Source organism: Marmota monax, unplaced genomic scaffold, assembly GCF_021218885.2.
Source record: "Marmota monax isolate L192 unplaced genomic scaffold, Marmota_monax_Labrador192_F-V1.1 WCK01_AAM20220418_F8-fsc00017, whole genome shotgun sequence".
NCBI classification, from domain to species: Eukaryota; Metazoa; Chordata; class Mammalia; order Rodentia; family Sciuridae; genus Marmota; species Marmota monax.
Window position 1 is genome coordinate 6,336,444 of NW_026695241.1, and position 27,627 is coordinate 6,364,070.

The 27,627-nt window shown below is 40.1% G+C and overlaps 1 protein-coding gene across 2 annotated transcripts in view; it reads left to right on the plus strand.

Annotated features, from left to right (window-relative positions):
- The first annotated feature begins 2,097 nt into the window (after window positions 1–2,097).
- Window positions 2,098–27,627, plus strand: part of Nrde2 (NRDE-2, necessary for RNA interference, domain containing) — a 44,179-nt gene continuing 18,649 nt past the window's right edge. For both annotated transcript variants that reach the window (XR_006851026.2, XM_046440671.2), the window contains exons 1-6: window positions 2,098–2,244; window positions 12,647–12,755; window positions 13,746–13,979; window positions 17,658–17,807; window positions 24,494–24,944; window positions 25,853–26,258. Coding sequence is in view for 1 of the 2 variants with exons in the window: in XM_046440671.2 (XP_046296627.1) it covers window positions 2,181–2,244; window positions 12,647–12,755; window positions 13,746–13,979; window positions 17,658–17,807; window positions 24,494–24,944; window positions 25,853–26,258 (1,414 nt within the window). In the remaining variant the exon portion in view is untranslated. The remainder of the gene's footprint in view (window positions 2,245–12,646; window positions 12,756–13,745; window positions 13,980–17,657; window positions 17,808–24,493; window positions 24,945–25,852; window positions 26,259–27,627) is intronic.

Genomic DNA, 27,627 nt, shown 5'->3' on the forward strand with positions numbered 1-27,627 from the left:
AATTATTCATTCTTAATAAAGCTAATCAATTACAGTTGCAGATATGGTAAACTTTAGGTTTCTTAGATGTCCTGGAACTCTGCATAAGCTTCATCAAGATTTCAACTTACAACCAGAAATCTATACTAGTTATTTGATTACCTACTTTAAATTGTTCGTGTACAGGATCTCATGCTAAATTCTCTTACACATTTATAAATATACAAAATACCTAGTATGTCCAAATTACAGAAACATTATTATTATGATTTAGATTTCTTAAGCCTTTCATATTAATTCTTAGGTTTCTGGAATGGAAAAATAGGAAGTATTAGGAAAACTGTTACCATCAAGTTATCTGAAGTGAAGGCAGATACTACATGGATCAACTGAGGTAATTTACAGCCAGAGATTTTGACAGAACCTGATATTTAGTTGCAGAAATGTAGAGGATTACTGTCCCTACTGTCCTACTAAGCCCCTTTCTGCAAATACTATGTCAGGGACTTGGAAGCTGAAAGTGTTGATTTTGGACTCACACAACCCAATTCTCATGCAGATGTGCACCTATGCAAGGGTTCATTCATCACTTGATTAGATGATTAGATGCACATCTATGATTTCTGACATTTTATCTATCTCTGAAGATCACTGAGTTCCTTGGAATCCAAAGGAAAATATCACATCTATTTTCACTTGCAAATACTTCAGTATGAATCTCTAATACCTAAGAAAGTTAAAAAGACATTTTTGTGCCATTTGTCCTTTGGCACATGTAAGAAAATTATCAATAATCTCTTGATGTAGTTTAGTGGTAAAATGCTTGCCTAGCATTAGCATGCAAGAGGCCCTGGGTTGCAGCCTCCAGCGCGCGCACACACACACACACACACACACACACACACAAAAGGAAAGAAAAAAGGTCTTTCTTCATTTTGTCCAATCAGAATTACAAGGCCACATTTCATGCTTAGGGCAGAACACTTGCTGCTCTGCCATGGCGGCCTATTTTAAAACTGACATTCCCCCCCCCCCCCCTTCTCTTTTCCCTCTCCCTAACCTTGTGGGAGCAAGATTACCCTTCTTCCCATCCTAGGCTGAGTTATCTGTCCTTGAGCAAACACACACCACAGGAATGAAGCAATTCAGATTTTGAGGATGGCGCCAGAAGACCTAACAAAATGCTATCTTTCAGGGCCACAGGTGATTTACTTCCCCTGACAAGGTGCACCTGGAATATAGCCTTTGACTCACCTCTTCAAAAGCCCTCTGTTTCCCCTGCTGGATAGAATCACAGACTCTGGGGAAAGGAGTCCCCTGTGTTTCTCCTTTGCTAGCAAAGTAATGAAACATCTTTTTCCATGTTTGCAAAATCATGTTTTCCTTATTGGGCTGGCATTGGGGACAAGGGTGGAACTTTCGTTAACACTCTCAAAAACACTGATTTGCTAAAGAAATCCAGTCATTAGCTTTCTATGATTTCCCTCATTTTGGATTTGGCTGATTTCTTCTAGGTGGTATGAAGGCTGTTAATTTTCCTTTATTCCTGTATTTCTAGTAGCAGATTTGATTAGATTTGTAGTCAGCACCTCTCCCCGCCACCCCACAAGAATACTTCATAGGCAGGCAAATGTATTTCCTATTATAGAACGTTGAACTGGACGGGCCCTTGCATTCTTTCATACTTCTGGGGTCTTTAAAATGGCAACCTGATTTAAGTGTTGACATCTCGACAGTCACAACTCACACAGCTTTCATTAAGATACACACACACACACACACACACACACTTATTTATTTATTTATTTATTCATTCATTTACTCTCTCAGTATTCTGCATATAACGAAACTAAAGTTTACAGCGTTTGATTCATCCGACCCAGTTGACAAAATGACTTTGTACGTTTAAGGGGGAATTAGAATTCCGATTTCCTAGTCCCTTCCCGGTCTGAGCGCCTCCACTTCCGGCTCTCACAGAAGCCACAGGGCACCAACCAGCAGGAAGGAAGCCCTCTTTCCCTGTCCCCTCCTGCAGGCACCTCGCTTCTCTTGTCCCGCCCCATAAGGTCTGAGGTCGAATCCCGGGGAGCCCCAGGGAAACCACACTTCCCAGAGCGCACTGCGACCGGTGGAGTCCTCCAATCGGCGCTCGGCGGCAGGGGCCATTTCCGTAGAGAGGAACGGCGGAGCGGCCTGTGTCCATGGCGCTGTTCCCAGCCTTTGCGGGCGTTAGTGAGGCCCCCGATGGTGGGGGTTCCAGGAAAGGTGAGCACACAAAAAGGTTGAAGAAAGCACCCGGCGAGGTTAAGGCCAGTCTCTCGGGCCCGGGTTGCGTCTATTGTCTTAGGTTTGTTTACCCATTTGTATCCCAGAGTTCTCCGCGCGTTGCAAAGCCTTCTGGGAAGGGCTCCGCGCTTTGCCGGGGGTGTGGGGCTCGAGGGCGCCTTCGGGGGCGAGGGTTGTCGAGTTTTGGAAGGAGGAGGAAAGACGGAAAAGAGGCTATGGGGCTAGGACCAAGATATTGTCGGACTTCTTTCTTTCTCCGAGCGTCACTTAACCTTTAAAATGACGGTGCTCCACATTGCAAAGAGACTCCCGATGCAAATGCTGGATATTCTTACATATTTCCACCTTTAATGTTCTATTCATTTGTAAGATACTTGTTGAATTTCTGTCTTTTGGCAGACCTAGAGCTAAGGATTGGAATCCAAAGACTAATCAGGTTCTTTCCAAATGGACGTAGCTAGTCGTGAAAAGAATAAAATGTTCTTGAGGGTTTACTGTGTGTCTCGTTGTAGCCCTACATTATTTTGTTTAAGCCCTTAAACATCTGAAGAGGGATGCATTGTTAAAAATTGAGACACACAGTGAATTTATTTAAAAAACAATCCTACACTGGACACCGAGGCGCTCGCCTTAATCCCAGAGGCTTGGGAGGCTGAGGCAGGAGGACCGAAAGTTCAAAGCCAGCCTCAGCAATTTCTCGAGGCCCTAAGCAATTTAGCAGGACCATGTGTCAAAATTCAAAAAGTCCTGGGGATGTGGCTTAGTGATAAGCCTCTGGGTTCAATTCCTGATACCAAAAGGAAAAAAAGAAAAATTAAAAAAGAGGACAATCCTAAGTCATGTACTTCATGTGAAAGGGCCCAATTGTGAGTAAGATGTGTCAAAAAAAAAAAAATTACAGCAAATTTAAAGATCTTATTTGGCTTTTATTCCCGAATTTATAGTCAGGTAGCACTCAGAACCAGAACAGGTCCAAAGAACTCCTGAGATGCAACTGGTCAGAAACATTTATGGATAGAAAGTGGAATTGAGATACAACCACAACTTAAATGGTTACAGCTCAGTGTTTTATCTTATTGGAGTCAACTGCTCCCTGCAGGTGACTTAACTCAGCTACTGTGATTGACTAAGATTCAAGTATTTGTTAGAAGAGTGTACTCTTTACCCCTAAATTAGATTTTCCTTTGGCCTACCAAGGCAGGTTATAGTTTACCACATAAGGATGCACATATCTGAGGCATTTTTAGCTTAAACTTAATTTAACACACCTCTTTCTATCCTCTCTTAGCTCCTAAACTTCTCTTTTTGTAACAGTTCTTAACATTTGTAGTTTCTTATGTGGTTAATGTAATCTTTATTAGACTGTAATCAATAAGGCCAGGGAAATTGTCTCTACATTGTAGTATACTTTATACTTAGCTAAGCCACTTAGCCATTTGCTAGCAACTAAGAATACAGTAAGTGTTCAATAAATATTTGCTAGAATTACTCAGAATTAATGTGTTGCATAAGGGAACCTAAAAAATAACAGTACAAAGTAGGATGTTGTAGACGTCAGAGGTGAACCATAGCAATAACAACTTCTAATGGAAGATTCAAAGAAGGCTTTTTATTTTTATGTAGGAGCTAACTTTGGGACCGTCCTCAAGAGAGTAGGATTTGGACAAGTAGAGATTGTGGAAGAGTATTCCAGAGTCTTGAAGAACCTGAGGAGGAAAAGCATGAGACTTGTGCATAGAACTGCAAATAATCCAGTTAGTGTGGAAATATGATTGGGCTGGTGATAAGAGAGTATAGTGACCTTTAAACAAGATGAGGGTGTATTTTATTTTGGGAGGGAAATTGAAGGTTTATTTATTAAAGGTTTATCTTAACTAGTATTTATTGTACATGCTCTGGGTATCCAGCATCAGGATAATGTATGGAAAAGTGCTTTTCATAAAATATTTTTAAAAAATTTAAACACTATAGATTATTACTTATAGTGAGATTAACTGTAATTTCTTAGTATCATTTAACTATGAAAAAGTGTTCAGTTTTCCCAAGGTGTCTTCATATGGCCTTTTATACTTGGTTTATTTAATCAGGATCCAGAAGTCAGGCTCCACATTGCATTTTATGAATATGTCTATTTCAGTATAAAACAATTTCTTCATATCTTCTTTATTCTCAGGTGACTTTTTTGTAAAGGAAACTGGGTTATTTGTCTTAAAGACATTTTCCACCACATCTTCATGATGTCATTTAATGCTTCTCTGTTTCTTATAAGCTGGCAATTAGATCTAGAGAACAATTAGATTCAGGAATAATCTCTTTTGTGGAAAACACCTTGCACTTGATATTATATTGGGAAGGTAAGCTATATAGTTTTCTCTTTTAGTGATAGTAAGATTTCACTGGTCTGGCCCAAAATAGGGATGGGGATGAGGCTCAGTGGTTGAGTGCCCCAGAGTTCAACCCCCAGTACTAAAAAAAGAAAGATTTCATTGGTGGATTCATATATTTGCAACCTCTTTCTTTCATTAGGAAGCTGCCCATCAACCTTTCACCTAATGATTTTTGCAATCATCAGTTGCTAACTGATTATTTTCTAGTTTTTTCATTACTCTTATATTAGCATCAGCCATTCCTTAGAGAACTCTTGAGTACCATAAAATACGATTCAGGCAAGATTTGACAGGATGAATACTTGATTCATTTCCTTTGTCAGTTTGCAGAAAGAAAAGTTGGGTCCTGGTAACTTCTAGAGGTTACCATTGAGTTTTATTATTATTATTATTATTGTTTTTGTACCAGGGATTGAACCCAGGGTTGCTCAATCACTGAGCCACATCCCCAGACCTTTTTTATTTTATTTAGAGACAGAGTCTTGCTGAGTTGCTTAGGGCCTTGCTAAGTTCCTGAGATTGGCTTTGAACTTGGAATCCTCCTGCCTCAGCCTCCTGAGCCACTGGGATGACAGGTGTGCACCACTACACACAGCCCAAATTATTATTTTAAAAATCACTTGAAATAATTCTTTTGAGTGGCTTTGCTACCACTTTTTAAAAATTTTTTAATTTTTAGGTGGATACAGTATCTTTATTTTATTTTTATGTGGTGCTGAGGATCGAACCCAGTGCCTCACAGGTGCTAGGAGAGCGCTCTACACCACTTGAGCCACAACCCCAGCCCTTTGCTACCACTTTTTTTTTTTTTTTAATTTTTTATTGTGGGTTGTTCAAAACATTACAAATTTCTTGACATATCATATTCCACACTTTGATTCAAGTGGGTTATGAGTTATGAACTCCCACCTTCACCCTATACACAGATTGCAGAATCACATCAGTTACACATCCATTGATTTACATATTGCCATACTAGTGTCTGTTGTGCTCCGCTGCCCGATGGCATTAGAGCAGATTATGCTAAGTGAAGCTAGCCAATCCCTAAAAAACAAATGCCAAATGTCTTCTTTGATATAAGGAGAGTAACTAAGATCAGAGTAGGGACGAAGAGCAGGAGAAGAAGATTAACATTTAACAGGGAAGATTAACATTTGCTACCACTTTTGATACATAGATATGTTGGTTATATTTTCAGTTTTTAGGGAATGCTTTTTCTTCTTTTTCATTTAATTGTGTTCTATAATGATGGTACATATTATAAAGATGAAAATATAAATCAGTTATATTCAGAGAAAGAAAGCTTCTGGATCCTGATTAAGTAAACCAAGTATAAAGTTCTTTTCCTTCCCCCACAAGTTAACATTTTCCATTGGTCAGTGTTATCCTTCCATTTTTTCTGCCTTAATGTAACTAACTACATTTGCCTTCTCTTTCCTAACCACTTACTATTCTGTATTTTATCTTAGATCCGGAAGATGGCTCTTATAGCAGAGTGTAGAGAGCTTCCTTATTGGTGTCCCAAACTCCATTGTCTGAATGGCAAATGCTTTATTCAGCCAGTTTTCCATTAAAGACATTTGGACTGCTTCTAGTGTTTCACTATTATAAGTAGAAGCACTGTGATTTTTGCCTTACACTATAAAATATTATAAAAAAGATGTAAGCTTTTAAAAATCACTTGAAATAATTCTTTTGAGTGGCTTTGCTACACATTGCCACTCACTGGTCTAAATACTCGACAAATACTAACTCATCTCAACAAATACTAACTCATTGACCTCTCATAACAACCTTATGAAGTTGGTGCTGTTCTTTGCATTTTTATGGATGAGGAAATGGAAGCCAGAGTAACTTGCCCATGGATTGGAACTCAGGAGGTTTAGCTTCCAAGGACCTGCTCTTCTTTTGAACACTATATCTGATTTTGTCACTATTGCTCAAAACTCTCAGAACGTCCATCCATTGTTGTTAGGGTAAACTCGAACCACTTTTTTTTAAAGCCCAATCTCCCCACCTTCATTTTGCCCCCACTTTCCCTCAGCCCCAGTGGTCTAGCCAGAGAGACCATGAGTTCTCACGTTCAGACCTTTCTATAACCAGTTTCCTCTGCCTGGACACTTCCCAGGAACACACTTGCTTACCTCATCAGCTTTTAGATCTTAGCGGAGATGTTCTCCAAGGCAACTTTCCCTGGTTCAAACCTTGTCTGTATTTGGTAACCTATTGAAATCCTCTGATTATACCTGGTGTGTTTTCTGGAGCTTGGCCTTTATCATACTGCATGGTGACCACCAGCATGTGAAGGTAGTATTGGGTTTATTTGGTTCTTTTGTATTCCTAGTGCCCAGAACAGAATATGGCTTTTAGTTAAAAAAAAAAAAAAAAAGTTACTGAAGGAAAAAAAGACTGAGGAGGTTAAGCATTTTGTTCAGAGTTGTACAACTAATGAATGGTAAAGTAAGTTTGAACCCAGATCTTTCTGACTCCAGAACTTGGGTTATAAATCGGGCTGAGCCGTGTTGGAGGCCATGTTCAATATTACAGGGTTGTTTAAACATTCTCTTTGGAATTCCTGAGCCTTTTCAAACCATAGATTAACGTCCATGGAAGGATTGACTTGGCTCCACTGTCTGTCATCACCATCCTGACACAGATGCCAGCCATGTTTGCTAGTACTCTTTATACAAGTTCAGTTTGTGCTCTTGGATTGTCAGAAAATAAGGGGTTTGATCAAAATAAAGAGCTTGATTTATTCTTTTAAGAGCAAACATCTTCCTTAATATATGTGCTAATTTATTTAATGCATTCAGCCCTAGAAATGTCTTTTAGATTATCATCTCTGGGGTGACACTCATCTTTTAAGTTCACTGAAACTAGTAATCATTGCTATTTTGTAGTAAAAGAATGTAGAGTGGGTATAGAACTGGGATATTTTATCCAATTATAATGCAAAATTTGTTTTTAAAGTTTAAATCTTTGTTTATCAATGGTGAGATTGAATTAAAGTATTTTCAGTAGTGACAGAGAAGTGGATTTGTATAATAAACTTACAACAGAAAGTATTTCAGCATTAAGTATTTGATGTTGATTATCTTACTACTTTCTGTTAAATCACCTTGGAAGTGTATACATGCTGCAATCCCACCAGGTAGCTGCCTATTTTTGTTAGGCAATAGGTCTACAGTGGTTTTCTGCTCCGAACTGCCACCGTTTTTCCTTTCTTAGATGTGTGTATGGCCAAGTGCCAGTTTCCAGGCAAGTCACAACCTGTGGTTTATTTACTGACCCATGGCCCTCAGGGACGAAAGGTCTGTCAGTTTTCTCTCTTAAGCCTTGAACATTTGGTACCTTGTTGCTCTTCTCTGTAATATGTTACATCCTGCTTAGTATTGCCACAATTACATGTTTGATTTCTACAGGCAGTGTAAATTATGTGAGGATGTCAGTAACCGTTGAAAGGACTTTGCAGTGTAACTAAATAAGCATCTTTAATCTCTTATATGACTCCAGTAATCTGTTTAACCAGTGTTGAATTTGACAATCCAAATATACTATTTGACCAGGTAAAATTATGGTTAAGTTCCAGGCATGGTGGTGCATGCCTGTAATCCCAGCAGCTCAGAGGCTGAGACAGGAGAATCACAAGTTCAAAGCCTCAGCAATTTAGCAAGGCCCTGGGTTTAATCCCTGGCACCAAAAATTTTTTAAAAATAATAAAAAGGTTATCATTAAGCACCATGTGCGCATAGCCTGTTTTGTTTCCACTCTACCCCCAATACCTAGCACTTAGCAGGTATTTCTTTGACAAATATTTTTGGGGTGTTGTTTTTATTTTTTCTGTTGCCACTCTCTTATCATGTCTCAGTAATCATTACTAATCTGGTGCCCAGAGGGTTTGAGTTGTTTGACGCTCAGTGTAGAATATAGTGGGAATAGTGATGTGTAGAAAATGAGATTACAGTGCGAATATTGCCGTAACAGCCTCAGGTAACAATGGCAAGGAGACTTTAGGAGAGCTACCTCCTGAGTGAGGAAGCAGAGAGAAGTACCATGGTGTGATAGAGAGCATTGGATGAAGAATTGATGACCAGGTTCAGATGTGTGCCCTTGGCCACATGACTTAACCTCTTTGAGCCTCCAGCTATATGTTAGACTGTGCTCAAGAGGGCATCTCATCCCCTCCCTCTGAACAGCCAGCCAGACCATCCCTGCCTTTTATATTCTGCAGGTTGAACTTTTCTTAATTTTTTTTTGTTTCTTTGAGAAAAATGAATTCCTTGGTTAAGAAAAAATATGGACTAGATGTTTCCCCAGATTCCTTTAGTAATGATCATCTAGTGATTATTACTTATGATATTCTGTACATATTCAGCAAATATACTAGCAAACATAAACCAACTTCTTGTCTAGTCAGTACTATTAATTAGCTTTTTGTTGCTGTGAACAAAATACTGACAAGAACAATTTAGAGGAGGAGAAGTTTACCTAGGCTCGTGGTTTCTGAGGTTTTAGTCCATAGTTGGCCAGCTTCACTGCTCTGGGCCTTACTAGTTCCACAAACATGACTGTGGAAGGGCATGGCAGAGGAAAGCTGCTCAGCTCAAGGTAGCAGGAAACAGAGAAAGGGGTCAGGGGTAGGGCTAGACCAAGACCACATTCCCAATGACCTACCTCCTCCAATCACGCCCCACTTGCCTACAGTCATAGCTGGTAGTCCATTCAGATTATTTCATTAAGTGGATGAATTCACTGATGAGGTTACAGTTCTCATCTTAGAATGTTGTTACATTGCCTAACAAATGATCTCTGTGGGGTTTTTAGATCTAAACCATTACAAATATCTTTCCCCCTTTGAGATGAGGGCCACACACAGGGTCCATGGTGATTTGGGCTCAAAACCCAGGAATTTTTAGTTGTTTTTTTTTTTTTTTTTAATTTGGTATCAGGGATTGAATCAGGGGCATTTGGCCACTGAGCCATGTTCTCAACTCTATTTTTGTATTTTATTCAGGGACAGGGTCTCACTGAATTGCTGAGTGCCTCACCATTGCTGAGGCTGGCTTTGAACTCGTGATCCTTCTGTCTCAGACTCCTGAGTTGCTGGGATTACAGGTGTGTGCCACCATGCCTGGCGAATTTTAGTTCTTTATAAACTACTTTCTTCCCAGTAGTTCCATGGTCAAAGCCTCAGCTTCATTCTTTTTCTTCTTATTATTTTTAAATGTATATTTTTTAGTTAATGGACCTTTATTTATTTATATGTGGTGCTGAGAATTGAACCCAGTGCCTCACACATGCTAAGCAAGTGCTCTACCACTGAGCCACCAGTCCATCAGCTGCATTCTTAAGCAGCCTTGTCTCTTACCTTCTTAGATACTCTGAGAGTCACACACTGCACTGTTTTGATGTTTGTGTTTACATTTGCTTTCAGCTGTCATTGTTATCTGGGATGTTTGTGGAAAGACATCCTGGTTGGAACACTCTCCCAGCATAATGTTTGTTCCATCTTTCCCACTTTTCTGTTGTCCATGATAGGATCTGATTGTTTTGGAAATAATTCTGATCTTAGCAACAGGAACTATTTCCACATGTCTTGCCAGGAATTAGGCCCTGCGGGAGTGAGCCAACCTCAGAAGGAAAAAGGAGACAGTAGAAGAAAGATTGCACGAACAGTAACAGTGCTTAACATTTACTAGATACGCCCTTACAAATTACTTAATCCTTTGAGCCCCAGTTTTCTCTTCTGTAAAGTGGACATCAAAATACTTCCCTAGAGCCTTGTTATGAGGATTAAAAGATGTAAGGGATGGACATACTTGGCCTTGTGCTTGGCCTACTGTAGACACTAAGTTGGAGTGTCTCTCTCCCTTTTTCCTGTGCTATTTAATATTTCTTTTTTTCTTTGGAATTTTCCATCCTTTCTCCTTCCTCTCTTTTCTACAGTCATTGAATACCTGCCATGTTCTGGGCATTGCTTTAGGTGCTGGGGATACAGTGTGAATAAAACAAAGTACCTGTCTTCATGGAGCATGTGTGCTGATATGTCCTCAGTAGGATGCAGTTACCATAAGGGACAGAATGCAGAAGATATGAAGAACTCTCAGAACTCAATAATAAAAAGACAGCTCAAGTTAAAAATGAGCGAAGGATTTGGGTAGTTACTTCTCTTTGATCTGTGAATGGCCAATAAACAGATTAAAAAGATGTCAAGATCATTAGTCATGAGGAAAATGAAAATTAAAACCACATTGAGATAACATATCATACCTACTAGGATGACTATAATCAGCAGAACAACAGTGACGATTGTCTGTGAGATGTGGAGAAATTGGAATCCTCATATATTGTTAATGGGAATCTAATGACGCAGCTACTTTAGAAAATAGGCTGGTAGCGCCTTAGGATTCTAAATGTGACCCAGCAGTTTTGCTCCTAAATATCTATCTACCCGAGAGAGAAAAACATTTCCATATAAAAATTTGTGCATGAATGTTCATGGCAGCATTATTCACAATAGCCACAGAGAGGGAGTAGCCCTAGCGTCCATCAGTGGAGGACTAAATGAAAAGCGGTATAGCCATGACATGGGATATCATTTGGTGGTAAAAAGGAATGGTGTGGTGGTGTGTGCTGCAGCGGGGACAACATTTTGCAAGTGAAAGCAGCCAGTTACAGAAGACCACATGTTATATGAGCTCATTTATATTAAATGTCCAAAATAGGCAAATCTGACAGACACAAAGTAGATCAGTGATTGCCTATGCCAAGGGGAGGTGACAGGAATCAGCTTCTCTGCCAGTGAAGTTTCTTTATGGGACGATGAGATGTTCTAAAGTTATGGAGATGATTGCACCACTCTAAATGCACTAAAAACTGTTGTCCACTTTAAATGGGTGAACTTTGTGGCATGTAAATTACATCTTAAGTTACTAAAAACTGCAGCTGCCTCTTCTCTTGCGTCTTCCTCCGTCTCGTGGCCTCCTTCTCCTCAGATGTGTGTGTTTGCTCTGGCCTCCCATCCTAAAGCCAGACAGCAGAAATGCCACTTCTCTGTGGGACCCCTTGCTACTTCCATCCTATGCTTTTTCTCCTTTCATAGCCAAGACTCCTAAAAGTTAGAAAATGAGCAATTTAGTAATAGTTTATTATTGAAAAGTCAGAAATTATGGGTAAGCACACACAAAAAAAGATTTTAGATATTTAATCTCACCCCCAGAGATAATTTTAAATACATTTTTATAATTTCAGTATTAAAATTTGACATCTTGTTTTTTTTGAAATATTTTCTTAGTTGTAGATGGACACGATACCTTTATTTTGTTTATTTATTTTTATGTGGTGCTGAGGATCGAACTCAGTGAGTGCTCAGTGCCTCACACGTGGAAGGCAGGCGCTCTGTCGCTGAGCTTCAGCCCCAGCCCAGCCCCGTGTGTGTGTGTGTGTGTGTGTGTGTGTGGTTTTTTTTTTTTTTTTTTTGCTAAAGAGGAGTACTGTTATAAGGAAAGGTTTGTTATGTTACTACATGAAGACAGAGCATTGGATATTATAAAAAAGATCTTTACCTTTTGTCAGAACATTAAACATGGTGGGCTTTTATGCATGATTTGATTTTTCACTTTTATGATTTGTATGAATCAAATTTGAAGTTACTAAAACCTAATGCTTTAGAAGCATTCAAGCTTGTTAAACAATGTGGATGGAATACAGAAAACCAGGTTACCTTTTAGACTACATCTGTTGTGTGGCTTTTGCTTAAGCTGCAGCCTGATACCACAAGAGGATTTCAGTCTGAAATATTTAAGAGCACGTTAAAGTGCCGTGCCCTGTGAAATAAAAATTTCATGGATTCTGTTGAGCATCTATGGGGTATTCAAAATGTCTGACTGACTTTGGCTGTGAATTGAGATGCCAGATAAGATGGATGGATTTCCTGCTTTAGAAATCATATTGAGCCAATTTTCATTGATCCTTTCTCTCTTTTGCATCTGCAGAATTAGACTGGCTGAGTAACCCAAGTTTTTGTGTTGGAACTGTAACTACCCTGAGCCAACAAACTGAAGAGGCCACAGCTCTTGTTTCTGAAGGGTCATCACCAACAAGGTACTTTTTTGACAGGTGGATTTTAGCCTTTGTTGGTCCACTCTGTAGCTTAGTTCAGCTGATGCTCCTCGAAAGCCCTGTGATGAAAGAGTGAAACTCGTCCCTGTACTCAACAAGGCAACCTCTGGCTGCTTCCTCCCACCTCACCCCTGCAGAGGGCTCCTTCTTCCCCTTTTGCATTGCAGTGGCAAGTGCATGACAGTCAGTCCCTAGAGTTAGGTAGGCCATGAGAGAAGTGGTGTTGTTGAGATTCTCAAGTACTTTGCTACCTTCATTAGTGATCTTTAGATTATTAGAATTTGGGTACTTTAGTTGCCTTTTCAGCACTTCTTGTGTTGTAGCTTGTGTGATATAACATAGACTAACATCCAAGAAAGCAAAGTGGCCACGTCGCTACCCAGCTATGAAAGGCCTTTTGTAGATGATTGAATTGAGGAACGTGCTCTTCCACAGATGTAGACTAGGTGATATGTATTTGAAATCCTGTACTAGAATTGTGCAGGAAGCCTTTGGAAATTGATAATAATTAATATCCAAGAGGGAGTTTGTAGAGATTTTGGTAATTAGAAGAAGAGCTCATTGTCATCTTTAAAAATAAGGACCACAAATTAAACCTCTTTTTGTTTTGACCTTAAGGACATTTCAGCATAATATATGGCCCTGAAAAGGTACTTTTAATAATGTGCCTAAAAACTGCTTTATTTGATAAAGTTACTGATAGGTTACTTTTATTTAAAAATGTGAAAGTATAGATTTAGGAAACTATTAATATGAAAATTTTTCCTTCATCCATTTTTATTTGAGGTTCAGTTCTTAAAGTCTTTAAGGTGATTTGTAACCCAGGAAGGTTCTGTGCAGTAGCTGGGTAAATAGTCTCTGTGGGCGTTTTATAGAGCTTCCTATTACATATTTACCTATATTATTTTCTTATTTATATATAATTTTTTCTATTTCTCTTGAAAATAATTCTAAATTGATTTTCCCAAAAAGGAGTCCTCTGAAATCAGAGCCTTCAGATGAAAGTGATGCTAGCAGAAAGCTCACACAAATAATCAGGAGAAAGAAGAAGGAAAAAAAGAAAAAAAGGAAGCATCAGCACCACAAGAAAACCAAGAGGAAGCACCGGCAGTCGAGCAGCAGCGAGTCTGAGCCAGATTCTGATTCAGGAAAGGACAGATCTTCCAGGAGCATCAGAAGCAGCCAGAAGCAAGCTGAGCAACCCAAGTATGTTGCTCTGCTCAGATACTGTAGCACTTTAAATTTGAATTTTCTGTCTTGATTGTTGCCACAAGTTAGACATTTGAGTAATTAGCCAGTCACTCAAAAGATCTCTATCATTAGATCAGCTTAAAAGCAGAAGAAAAATTGTCATAAAAATTTAGGGGTATTATTTTATTTGAGAAATACTACTTAGACACAGTAATGATGGTGTCAAAATCTGATTTGGGCTTTCTCAAAGATGGCTCATGTGCCATATGGTGGGCTTATGTGTCACTGCACTACATAGTGAAGGATTCCATCCCTGAGGGCTGTTGGTTTCCATCCTAACAGAGACTAACGGGAGCCTCTTAGTTCTTAGCCTTAATGTGTTTTTTTGTTCAGTTACTCCTATACATGCTTTCTCTCTCCCTGTCTCACTCTATTTTTTCAGTTCAGTTAATAAAACTCTTAAATAATTGCTTTTTATCCCTCTCATTTTTTTATTTCACATTTATTTAGAAACACTGTGTTAAAAGGGTTAGAGTAGCTTGTGACCACAGTATTTCCTTTCTTGGGTGACTTAGTGTCCCCATATCTCACTCTGCTCATCTGCCTTGAACCAACTGCTCTGTGGAATTTCATTCCACAGAGAGGCCACAGCATAGGGACTCAATATAGCTTTTCCTCTTTGTGTAGTTGAACATCCTTCTGCATAGAAAGGTATGTGAGACGGAACAGGTAGAATCTGCTGAAGCTATTGAATTATTACTCATTTAACGTTTTCCTTTTCTTAGTTCCTACAAATTAGAAGAAAATTTTAAGTAGCTTTCCAGGGTGTACTTAAAAATATGGTGCCATTGAGATTTTTGCAACCCTCAGGGATTATTTGCTTTTCTTGTATGCTTGGAAGTCCTTTGATGCCAGTGAAAGCTCTCTGCTTCAGGAATTGTGGAGCTGACCCTGAGTGTTTCCAACAGAGAGGCAAACACTGTAGCCCTCTGGATCCCTGAGCAGCGTCCTCAGACCACTGGTGAAGAGCACTGCCTGCCTCTGTGACTCAGAGGAGCCAGATTTCTTTAGTGCTGTGTGTCTCAGGTGCTATACCTGTAACCCATGCTTTCTCTCAGGAGGGGAAAAAAAAGGATTTGAGCAAAAAGGTTCCGAATTGCAGGCTGAATGTAGGAGGTCAGGATCATGGCCAGCCTGCTTACTGCTGCATCCCCAAGTGCTTGGTGGGGCCTGCCACGGTGCATTGTTGCTGTGTGAATTAATGTATTATTGATATCTTTGAATTTTATTTTACTTATTTTTTATTCTTTTTTTTTTTTTGTAGTGCTGGGGATTGAACCAGGGCCTTGAGCATGCTAGGCAAGTGCTCTACCACTGAGCTACACCCCATAGGTCTGTGTTCTTAGCTTTTTTGTATTTCCAAAGCCAGCTACTTTAAATTGTGATAGTTTCTTTAGAGCTGAGGAAAATGTTAAATGATTTCCTGAAACCATATAGGAACTACCATGAGAACTTGAAAGATTGTTAATTTTGGCCTATGCTTGGTTTTATGATCCAGATAGCATTTTTTTAAGTGACCTTTATTTATTTATTTTTTAATTGTTTTTTTTTTTTTAAATACATGACAGCGGAATTCATCACAATTCTTATTACACATATAGAACAGTTTTCATACCTCTGTTTGTAAATAAAGTATGTTCACACCAATTCATGTCTTCATACATGTACTTTGGATGATGATGTCTATCACATTCCACCATCCTTGCTAATCCCCTGCCCCCTCCTTTCCCTCCCACCCCTCTTCCCTATCTAGAATTCATCTATTCCTCCCATGCTCCCCCTCCCTTACCCCACTATGAGTCAGCCTCCTTATATCAGAGAAAACATCCAGCATTTGTTTTTTTGGGATTGGCTAACTTCACTTAGCATTATCTTCTCCAACGCCATCCATTTACCTGCAAATGCCATGATTTTATTCTCTTTCAGATAGCATTTTTTTAGTTGTCAATGGACTTTATTTTGTTTATTTATATGTGATGCTGAGAATTGAACCCAGTGCCCCACACATGTTAGGCAAGTGTTTTACTACTGGGCCACAACCCCAGCCCCAGATGGCATTTGTAAGTTTGTTATTTTGTGGACTGACCTGAGATCAAAATAGATTGTTCTTATCCTTCTCTTTTGCTTTTTTTGTGATTAAATTCTATAGTTTCTTCCTGGGAAGGTTGACCTGGAGGAACTGTTTGTTTCCACATAGACAAGTGCTGAGACATTAGTGAGTTGTGAATGTCTTTCCATGATGTCAGGGAAAAGCGACTTCATGGAGGGCAGCATACCACGAGGGATTCCACTTCAGGAGACCTGGGGACAGTTTCCCCAGAGGCTGCAGCTACTAATTGACCTTCATTTCCTGGGATGAACTTTTCTTCACCTTAAAGGGAAGGCTGCCTCACCTTGTACACAGTTTAGAGGGCATCCTGCTTCCTACCTCCATAGCTGCTAGGGAAGATGTGAGGGCTCTTTTATGTGCTGGGGTGGGCTGCAGATGGCCCTTCCTCCCTGCCTCACATTTGGCTTTCCTTTTATTTCTGTTTTGCATCAATCTCTTTCCAGTGGACTCTTCCTCCTTTCACTTCCCCTATGGTTTTTGTAGTTAGAAAACCCTCCACAGTTGTCCTAAAGGAAAATGCATTCAAGTCACAATATATTTTATCATTATCATTCAACAAGTATTTATTGAGTAGCTACTTTGTAACCCTGAAATAGCATTCTCTTTTATTCCCTGCCAGGAATGATTTAGAAGCCTCCAGAATTCTTATTTGCATCTGGGCAGAGCTAAAAAGCCAAGATGGAGCAACAGTTAATGGCTGTTTTGACTGCTTTGGCAGCTCCTGTGTCAGCTGCATTATAAACTGATTTTCTTTAGAGGAAGAAAAATTCTGGGATGCCAGAAAACCCTTCTCTCCCTCTTACTTAACTCCTAGGGAAGCAGTTTTATTCATTTGTAACTGAGCTGAAAGTCTGCAAGCCTGCAACTTGGTTCAAAGAGATAAATAAGGGTCTTGACTTCCAGGGGTCAGCATGACTCTGCCCTTTCTATAGGAGGTCCAGACAGACCTACAGGCAAAGCATGGTATAGTCGAGACTATAGAAATGAGACTGGGACCACTCCTGAGTAATTCAAAATTGTGGCTCTTTTTTTTCTTTTCTTTTTTAAAAAGTACCTAGTTGGTATAAAGTATTTGAGTGCTTTCTTATTGGTGAGGTGAAGTGAGGGCAGCTTACTGTAATGTCAGTGGTTGTCACCTTTAAATGTGTGTCATCATTTCCTCTGCCTAGTACTCTAAATGCCTCAGAGCAGAATTATTTTTTAGGAAAAAATTTTGTTTATAGGTATACTTGCAATTCCAGTTATAGTCACTTAAATGAACTACTTAAAAAAAAATACCTATGTCGCTCAGGTTAATATCTGAGGTGGTGACCTTTCTTGTTATTTAGTGGCGGGAGGTTTTGCTTTATTTTTTAAACTCTTTTTCCCAGAATAGGACTCCTCTTCTTGTCCCTGTAGCATGTACTTAGGCGCGTTGGATGCCATGTGGGGTTTGAAAGGTTTTAACTCCCATATTTCTGAAAATGTCAAGTATATCACTGGAAGAGCTCTGAAGTGCCTCTTTCTTTTCCTTCTTCCCACAGTCAAGGAAATAATACTGCTGCTGATGCTGGACTTCGCTCTGTCTGGCTTGAGGACATTCAGTCTCTGACAGGAGAAACCTTCAGAACAGATAAGAAACCCGATCCTGCAAACTGGGAGTATAAGTCTCTCTACCGAGGGGATATTGCAAGGTATCCATGGTGTCAGTCTCTTGTTTTTGCTTTTGAAAGTGAGTTCTTTCCCCTCTGGGCTTTCTCAGCACGGTTTGCCTCTCTTTCATAGCTGGTGGTGGGTTTTATCTATTGCTAAGTTGTTGAGGCACATGTGACATTTCATATTCTAAAATGAAACCTTGAGGTCAGGTTGGATTAATCTTCTTTATTTCTTCTGCTTCATTTAGTGCCTAGGAAAGTTGCTGTTCAGTAAATGTTTGTCGAATGAATAAATCTAAAAATATCTTTTAATAATCAGTTGTGACAGGTATCTGGAAACCATTTGGTCTAATCTACATGCCACTTGAAAAAGTGGCAAAAGCCTGTGCCATTTAAAAGACTTTTAATGGTAATGACTTTTTCTCAAATTATTTCTAGCACACACCACCAGATGATCATAAAAATAGGTGGTATTTGCTTCGGTAATGAATTTGAACTTTTCCCCTGTAATCTGTCAATCAAAAAGATTTGAGTAAGCATGGCTGGGAGGCTTGTGCTTGTCATCCCAGCTACTCAGAAGGCTGAGGTGTGAGGATTGTGAGTCCAGGGCCAGCCAGGGCAACTTATTGAGGCTCTGTTCTCAAAACAACAACTATTTGACAATATTTTGTAGGAAATGTGGGAACATAAAGAACAATAATATACTATCTCTGTTCCTAAACACAGTTATAAGTAAAGCAATTTGAAGGTAGACAGTCATGGAATATAAGGCCAACAGACTTTGGAGGTGGTTACCCTTCATAGGCTAAATTTCAGTTTCCAGTACCTTACTCCAAATTTTAATCATTTCTCATTCATCTTAATGTTCCTCAACACATAAACAATTCCAGCTTTATGATCAGTTGTATCATTTGGGTGTCAGTACATATTATAATATGCATACTGTTGACTAAAACTTCATGACTGCGACTAAATGACTATCGTATTTAAATGTATACATATATATATATATATATTTTAATTTTAAAATTTTTAGTTGTAGAAGGACACAATACCTTTATTTTGTTTATTTGGTTTTTTTAATGTGGTGCCGGGGATTGAACCCAGTGCCTCATGCATGTTAGGCAAGCACTCTACCACTGAGCCACAACCTCAGCCCTGTATGCATATATATTTGCATTATTGTAACGTTGCCTGAAGTCTCGTTTGGTGTTCCATGCCCCTACAGGATAGTGCCAGAGATATGGTGGATACCTAGTAAATGATGGGCAGGAGGTATGTGCTATGGTCCTGTGCTCATTCCATTTAATGTCAGCTTGTCTGATGCTCAGGGCTGCTCCTGGAGGAGGAGAATCTCTGAGAAGTTAAGTAACTGATTAAGATCAGGTAGCCCTGGAGCAGCAGGGCTGGGATTTGAACTAACTAATGTGAGACAGGTGTGTGATAGGATGCTTTCTCCAGTTGGAAACGGGACCCATGTGCTCATTCTAACTGCTCTTCTTCTTCTTCTTTTTTTTTTTTTTTTTTTTTTAAAGAGAGAGCGAGAGAGAGAGAGAGAATTTATTAATATTTATTTTTTAGTTCTCGGCGGACACAACATCTTTGTTGGTATGTGGTGCTGAGGATCGAACCCGGGCCGCACGCATGCCAGGCGAACGTGCTACCGCTCGAGCCACATCCCCAGCCCTGTAACTGCTCTTTACTAGCAGCATAATCCCAGGAAGGTTGCCTCTCTTTCTGAGCCTCCTTTTCTTTGTTTGGAAATGGGAAATATAATTTCTGCCCTTTCTTATGTTCAAAGATCAGAGATATTTGATCTGGAATTGGAAATTGGTGTGCACTTATAAAGGGTTATTATTTATTAATAGATTGAAAAAAGGAGAAAACAATACAAAGAGTGGCTCTTGAGGTTTTGCTAATGAATGGCATAGGCCTTAGAAGAGTAATTAGACATGACCTTATTAATCTAAATTACAAACAGGATGATTAAAAGGTTTAAGGCATTGTTGGTTTCCTAGTAACTCAGGAATTTTAAGTGAGGCAGTCTTACCTGGGTTAATAGCCATAGAGCTGTCAGTAATTGGGTCTAGGAAGATAGTCATCCCTCAGCACTCTGGACTGGTCAGAGGACAGTGGTAGTAATATTGTGTTGGATACTGTATTTATGTTCCACTTGAAAAGGAACGCAGACAAACCTAGAGCATCCAGCAGATGGTGAGCCGTTGTTTAGGATTTGATTAGCTCTGGTCTGTCAAAACCAGGTGAAGGGGATGGATGTTTGGCCTGTAGCAGGGATGTGATCACTGTCTCTTAAGCTTTGTTGAACTGTCCATTGGAAAGTGGACTGACAGAGTTTTGACTCAGGGAGGCGGAACCAGGACTAATGGAAGTTCCAGGAAATCAGACTTGGCTCAAAACAAAGACGTCGACAAGTATGAGCGCCCCAGCAGCGCATGGCACGTTTTGGAGGGATATTCAGCAGGGTATGACCTGCAAATGCTAAGTTATTCTTTCCCTTTGGAAAATTCATTAGGACTGATACACTGTCAGTGAAATTCAGCTCAGTTTTTTCTCCATTTTTGAATAGATGGTTTCTTTGGCTGTACAACAGACAAAATATTGGCTTATGTCTAGGAGCCAGTTTTTATAAAATAATAATAATTTAAATTTACTAGTCCTTACTGTGTGTCAGACACTCTTCTAACACTTTTACATCTATAAAAGTTTTTGACCCTCCCAGTAATACTATGACAAAGGGACTACTATTATTCCCATATTACAGATGAGGAAACTGAGGCACAGACAGTGCTGTGGTTTGACTATGAGTTATCGCTCTGAACTCATGCAGGAGTTTTATCCCCAAAGCCTTATGCTAAAGGTATTAAGAGGATGAAAACTTAATCTGACTGTGATGTGTAGAGGTGTGGCCTATAGGGAGTGACTAGATTAGATGGGGTCCCTAAGGTGGAGTCCTCATCACAGAATCCTTATTGCTTTTATAACAGTTGAGCAAGAGACCAAGTAAATACAAAGATACATACATGCTCCTACCATGATGGGATGATGTAAAAGGGCACCCTCTTCAGAGCTTATACCCTGCTGTTTGGACTCCAAGCCTCCAAAACAAAATAAACTTTTTTCTTTTATAAATTAGCCTGCCTCAGATATTTTGTTACAGTATTGCAAAACTAACCAATACAGAGTGGTTTTAATGACTTGATCAAATTCACCCAGCTAGTCAGTGATGGGATTGGAATTTGGACTAAGGTATTCTTATTCTGTGAAGACAGAAGAGATGGAAGCTACAGAAGAAAAGGTAACTTTATGGGCATCCAGGGCCCAGGCCTATTGTTTGTGGATTCAAGGCACAATTGTGTGCTCTTTTTAAATGTATTCATTTCCCTCTTTATCTTCTAATGACTTATTTTTTCTCTTTCTTTCTTTTTTTTTTTTTCCTTTTCTTTCTTTGGCGGGCAGGCGACTATTGTGGTTTTTATTTAAAAATGTACACATGATGTGTCATTTATTGAACCTCCAGAGTGGAAGTTCCAATTTTGAATTATTCAAGTGAAGCCTAGCTGTTTATTTGATACAGAACTTTATTGGAAGAGCACCTTCATTGGTGGGGTATTGCATTAAAAAAACATCTTAAATTCTGTCCAATTTGTTAACCTCTGAAGGCCCAAGTTTTCAGATCTGCCAATATTTCAGTAGAATTGACACAGGTATATTAAAATAGGTTGGAAATCATAATATAAAGCTTATATATATATATATATATATATATATATATATATATATAGTGTTATAACATTTGTCAACAGTATTTGATTATTATAATTTTTTCCCTTTATTTTATATATATGTGTATATATATATATATAAAATTATATACCAAATTTAGTTTTTAGAGGTGTTCCATCTGGGACAGTGGGATAAAGTGGGTTAAGATTCTTTGATAAGTGATTACTTAGATACAGTCTAAATGTTCAGGAGTAGAGAAATAGTTAACTGTACACATCTGTACAGTGGAACAGTTGGAAGCCAATAAAAATTATATTCTCATAAGACTGTTGGTATGGAGAGAGCTTGAAGGTAGGGAGGAAATCTTGAAACTATGTGATATCAACTGTTAAAAAGGAAGTGTACGTGCACGTTACAAATGTATACAGAACAATGTCTGAAAGTAGATAATATAAGCCAGTAAGATTCTCTAGCAGTTTCATCTCCTTTGCTACAGAAAATGAAGCTATTACTTTTAAATTAGAAAACTAAGTAACTCCTCCCCCATACTGGGGATTGACCCCAGGGGTGTTTACCCAGTAAGCCACATCCCGTATGATTTTTTATTTTGAAGCAGGGTGTCATTAAGTTGCTTAGGGCCTCACCAAGTTGTTGAGGCCAGCCTCAAACTTGTGATCTTCCTGTTTCAGCCTCCTGAATCACTGAGATTACAGTATGCACCACTGTGCCTGGCCTCAGTAAACATTTTTAACAGATTATATGAATATTTAAAATACTGTATGTTTTTAATAAGGGATCAATACTATTAAAATAGTAGTAATTAAAGAGACAGTAATAGTTTTTTTTTTTAACTTAGTTTGTTCCTTAGGGAATGAGGAGTGTGTTTAGAACTGTTTAACTCTGTTTTGTCCCATTACAAGTTGTTGTTACACTCCTTAGGTTTTGGTGCTCGAGTATTGCCCCAGGCATGCTGAGCACAGCTCTACCTCTGAGGTGCACCCCAGCCCCATTACAGTTTTTGACTCATGTTGGAATACAGAAAGATTGTCCTAAGGTGATCTAGGCAGAGTTGAGGGCGGGGGGGATAGGAAAAGGGTTTGTCTTATCTGCTTTCTGCTCCTTTAACAAAATCCTGGGGGTCCAGGACTTGGTGACTCACTGAAGAATCCAGGTGTGTGTGGCTCACGGTCAGCCTCTGGCCCTGGCTGCATGAGGACCTGGGAGACAGAGCAACTGTGTCAGCTCAGGACTTCGTTCCCTTCTTCCTGGGAAGTCACTAGTTCCACTTTGGGGGTCCCATGCTCATGGTGACCTTCGTTTTGGACCCATTATGTTCTAGCGATCCTACCTCCAAATACCATCCATTTAGGAATTTGGGAATTAGGGTTGACTATCAGCTTCTGAGAGGACATCCAAGCCCTGCAGGGCGGGTGGGGGAGAAAACATTTCCATCTTGCGGAAGTCATCACACTTGAGCAGTGACAAAGGACAAGGTGTTCACAGAGGGCAGCTGTGGACAGTGGAGAAGCTCAAGATGGAGGGGGAGGCCATAGTGGCCTGTGGTGTGGTGGAGGCAGAGCTTGTGAGAGCCAGACCGAATGACTAGAGAGGCTCACTGTGGCCGGTGCTTTCCTCCTCCTCCTCCGTCTCCTTCCCATGCTTCCAGCGGCAGGCACCTTCCTAACTTAACGCCCACCCGTGATTCCTCGAGCCTGGTCAGAATCCACGGGAGCAGACTGGTGGCGCCCTGCGTGGCAGCATTTGTCAGTAGTGGTTCTTTCCGCTGCTCGTGGTGCTGGTCCTGGCTCAGCCGCTGGCTGTTGTCTGTTCTTTTTTTTTTTTAAAGAGAATTTTTTAATATTTAGTTTTTAGTTTTCCATGCTGAGGATTGAACCCAGTGCCCCGTGCATGCCAGGCGAGCGCGCTACTTATTTATTTATTTTTGGTACTAGGGATTGAATGCAGTTGTGCTTTACCATTGAGCTAGATCCCCAGCCCTTTTTATTTTTAAAAATTTTGAGACAGGGTCTTGCTGAATTGCTTAGGGTCTTGCTGAATTGCTTAGGGTCTTGCTAAGTTGTTGAGGCTGGTCTCAAACTTGGGATGATCTTGCCTCAGCCTCCCAAGTTGATGGGATTACAGGTGTGCACCACTGTGCCTCGCTTTGCTCAGTTTTAATTGGGTTGTTTGCTAACTACATACAGAAAAGTACAAAATTTTCTTTCGTTTTGCCTGTGCGTATATTCAGTAGTCATGTGCTGGTAACTCTGGGGACACCTATGTGTTACATAAAAGCGTTTAAGAACCCAGCCTCTTTTCCTCTAGAGTAGAAAATAGCCAGATGTAATTTCATTTGACATACTTTGTTTCAGGACTAAAAAAAGAATCTTAGGCCTGTATGTTGTCTTACGTATGGACACAGGACGATATTGAGAAATCGGGACTGAGGTAGGAGACAGATGGCTTAGGTTCCCAGCTCAGTGTGCTTATTAGGAACAATGTAAAAGGTGATGAGATTTCTGCCTGCCTGTCGTGTGTGGCTGTGATGATCAGATGACATAAAGAATATGGCAGTACTTTAACCACAAAGCTCCAGGAAAATATAAATTACTAAAATCTAGAAGATGGTCATGATGGAAACGTTAACGAGGGTTGACTTGTTAGGGGAAGCAGTCAGACTTGGCAGAAAATGCTGATTGCTAATTCTCTCATGGCTCTAAATAGAAGTAATTTTTTTAAAAAGTATTTTTTAGTTGTCAATGGACCTTTATTTTATTTATTTATATGCAGTACTGAGAATCGAACCCAGTACCTTACACATGCTAGGCGAGCGCTCTACCACTGAGCCCCAGCCCCAGCCCTAATACAAGCAATTTGTGTGCAGTGAACTTGAAAGAGTTTAAAGTTCTAATGAGCCTTCAGGCACTTTGAGGTAGCACATGTATTCCCTCAGTAACCTTTTTTTCTTTTTTTTTTAAAAGATACAAGAGGAAAGGAGACTCCTGCCTGGGCATTAACCCGAAGAAGCAGTGCATATCTTGGGAAGGGGCTTCCTCAACAAAGAAGCGTGCGCACAGGCACGTTGAACGCTATTTTACGAAGAAGAGCGTGGGGTTGATGAGCGTTGATGGCGTTTCTGTTAGCAGTAGAACTGATCCTCCCTCTGCAGAGCCGGTCTTGTTTATCCCCGTGAAGGACTTGGATGATATGGCTTCTCCTGTTACAACCTGGTTGAATCCTTTGGGGATTTATGATCGGTCAACCACACAGTGGTTACAAGGACAGGGTCCTTCAGAAGCAGAATCAAAGCAGCCAGACTCACAGCTGGACAGAGAGAATGCTCTTCTCAAGGCAAAGGTGGAGGAGTTTAATAGGAAGGTTCGGGAGAACCCTCGGGATATTCAGCTGTGGATGGCATTTGTTGCTTTTCAGGTAAGTGTCCCTGTCCTGGTTCCCATACCTTGGAATGAGGTTCCTGAATTGGGGCAGACCCTTTTATTCTTCAGCACTTTCGGAGCTGCCATGAGGAAACCTGGCACCAAGCATGTAAAGATAATTAGGCCCTAGCCCTTTCCCTGAGCTTGCTCAGGGTCCACCAGGGAAGCCTGATGTGAGGAACAAATGCAGCCTGGGTAGTCAGTGCTCTGCTGTGTTATTTGGGAATGGAGTCACTTGCCACTGGGGAGGAAGACAGGCTCCCAAGGGAAGGTGAGATTGGAACAGAATCCTTTTTTTCTTCTTCTTTTTTTTGGTGCTAGGGATCAAAACCAGGGCCTCATTTGTGCTGAGCAAGTGCTCTTGCACCAAGCCACATCCTAGCTCAGGAAGGAACAGAATCTCAAGAGGAGTAGATATTCACTAGGCAGTGGGAGGCAAGTCTGAAGTACAAACAACACAGGCCAAGCGCACAAATCAGAAGTCAGTAGCTAGAGCTGTGTGCTCCCTGTGTGTTTCCCTAAAGCAGATGGGTCTGTCTTTTGTCTTCACTTGGAACCACATGCTGTCATTAGATACTGTCCCATGTTTGGCTGTTTTATTGGTAAGACTGGCTCTTCAGAAAAGGTTTTCAGGGCACGATATGCTGGTTACTAACACTTAAATAAATCTAAGTTAAAAATGGCAGAGTAGGCAGGTCAGTCTGTTGAAGTAAAGAGATCACGACTACTGTGGTAGGTGACACAGGCATCTTAAGAACCGAGTTTTCATGAAAAGGAATTATGGTGAATGAGTGGTTATCGACAAAGTAGAAACTCGTGGGGATTGTTAGCCTACCCAAGCACTGTCGACATGCTGGAGGTCCCCACTCATTGTGTTAGTAAATTGGTGTTTTTGTCATTGAGGATGAGGTCATGAGGAGTCCTGGCCTGTATGCTATGGAGGAAGGAGAACAGGAGAAGAGAAAGAAGTCCCTGAAGCTCATCCTGGAGAAGAAGCTGGCCATCTTGGAGCGGGCCATTGAGAGCAACCAGAGCAGCATCGATCTCAAGCTCGCCAAGCTGAAGCTCTGTGCGGAGTTCTGGGAGCCTGCTGCGCTGGTCAAAGAGTGGCAGAAACTGGTCTTTTTACATCCCAATAACACGGTCCTTTGGCAGAAATACCTTTTGTTTTGCCAGAGCCAGTTTAGCACTTTTTCAATATCAAAAATTCACAGTCTTTATGGAAAGTGCTTGAGCACTCTGTCTGCTGTTAAGGATGGCAGCATCTTATCTCACCCTGCGCTGCCTGGCATAGAAGAGGCCATGTTTGGTAAGAAGATAACTGATCCAGTTGCGTGGGAGGAGTTGGAAAAAAGGACTTATTTTTGGTTTATTTTAGAAAAGTCTAAATTGTCAGAAGTAATTTTTAAAAAAAGTGTTATGACTCTGGTAGATTATAAGATTCCCCTCCAGCTCTGTGGGTAGGGGTGTTGGTGGGGGGGTGGGGACTGTTTAGAATCAGTAGTTGGGAAAATGTCACTGAACATGAAGCTCCAACTTTTGTACTGATTGGTCCAGTAAACAGTCTTTTAAGTGCTTTGGCTATCAACCTGTTACAACCCCTAGTTACCTGGTCTCTGGTAATAATGTACATGAGATGCCTTACTGACTGCGTAGATGTGTTATTGATATTATTATGCTGTTAATGTTTTGGGTGTGTTCCGAGGAGCTTAGACTATAGATTTCTGCAGTAATGTGAGGCAGCATGTTATGCAGGAGCTGGAGAATGTCACTCTTCAGTTCGAATCTGGGATTTGTCCTTCATTGGCTCTGGTGTGACTTTGGACATATATATTTGTTTTCCTGTTTGAGCTCCAGTTTCCCCATCAGGAGCAATAGTTTAAAAAAACTCATCTGCTCACAGGGCTATTGTGAACATCAATGAGATAGAGATGATATGTGGTGAGTCCAGCTTAATGTGTGGCACCTAACAGGCATATCTTTTATTGAATTCCCTGCTGTTATTACTGTTAGCATCCAATACAAACATAGTGCTCTATAAATTTATAAGCATTTACCACTCTTAACATAAAGAATCTCACCTTTGGGGCTGGAGGTATTGGGAGTGAGTGCTTAGCATGTATGAGGCCCTAGGTTTGCTCTCCAGCACCAAAAAATAAAATAAATTCCATGGAGAAACTTTTAAAAGTCTTATATTTAAAATTATTTGTGATATGCTACATACACAGCTTGATGTTATTTAGCAAATGGAATTATACCATTGAAACGCTGAACTGAAAATTTCAAGCACAGAACCTGGATTTGTTCACAGTGGACTCTGAGGCTTGATGAAAATTGCTGGGCAGTGACGCCATCTAGTGATCCGTGGGGTACAGAGCTTTGCTCTCTGATAAAAATCTACGTCATCCTTTTCCTACAGTTCTTCTTGTAGCAGTGTTGAATATTTGACAGCCAACATTCAGATCAATCTCTTGATGTATTTTTAGGTACCATGTGTAGTTTTTATTATAATAGTATTCTGTGTTGGCTTCATCAAAAATCAACAAGATTATACTTGGATGGAGCACTGCTGATAGTCCTTTTAGATCAGGACATGTGTGTGTTCCAGCTTTGAAAATGTTAACAGGAATTTCTGGCAAAAGATGTTCTCAGTGTTCAGTCGCATGTTGTGAGCGTCC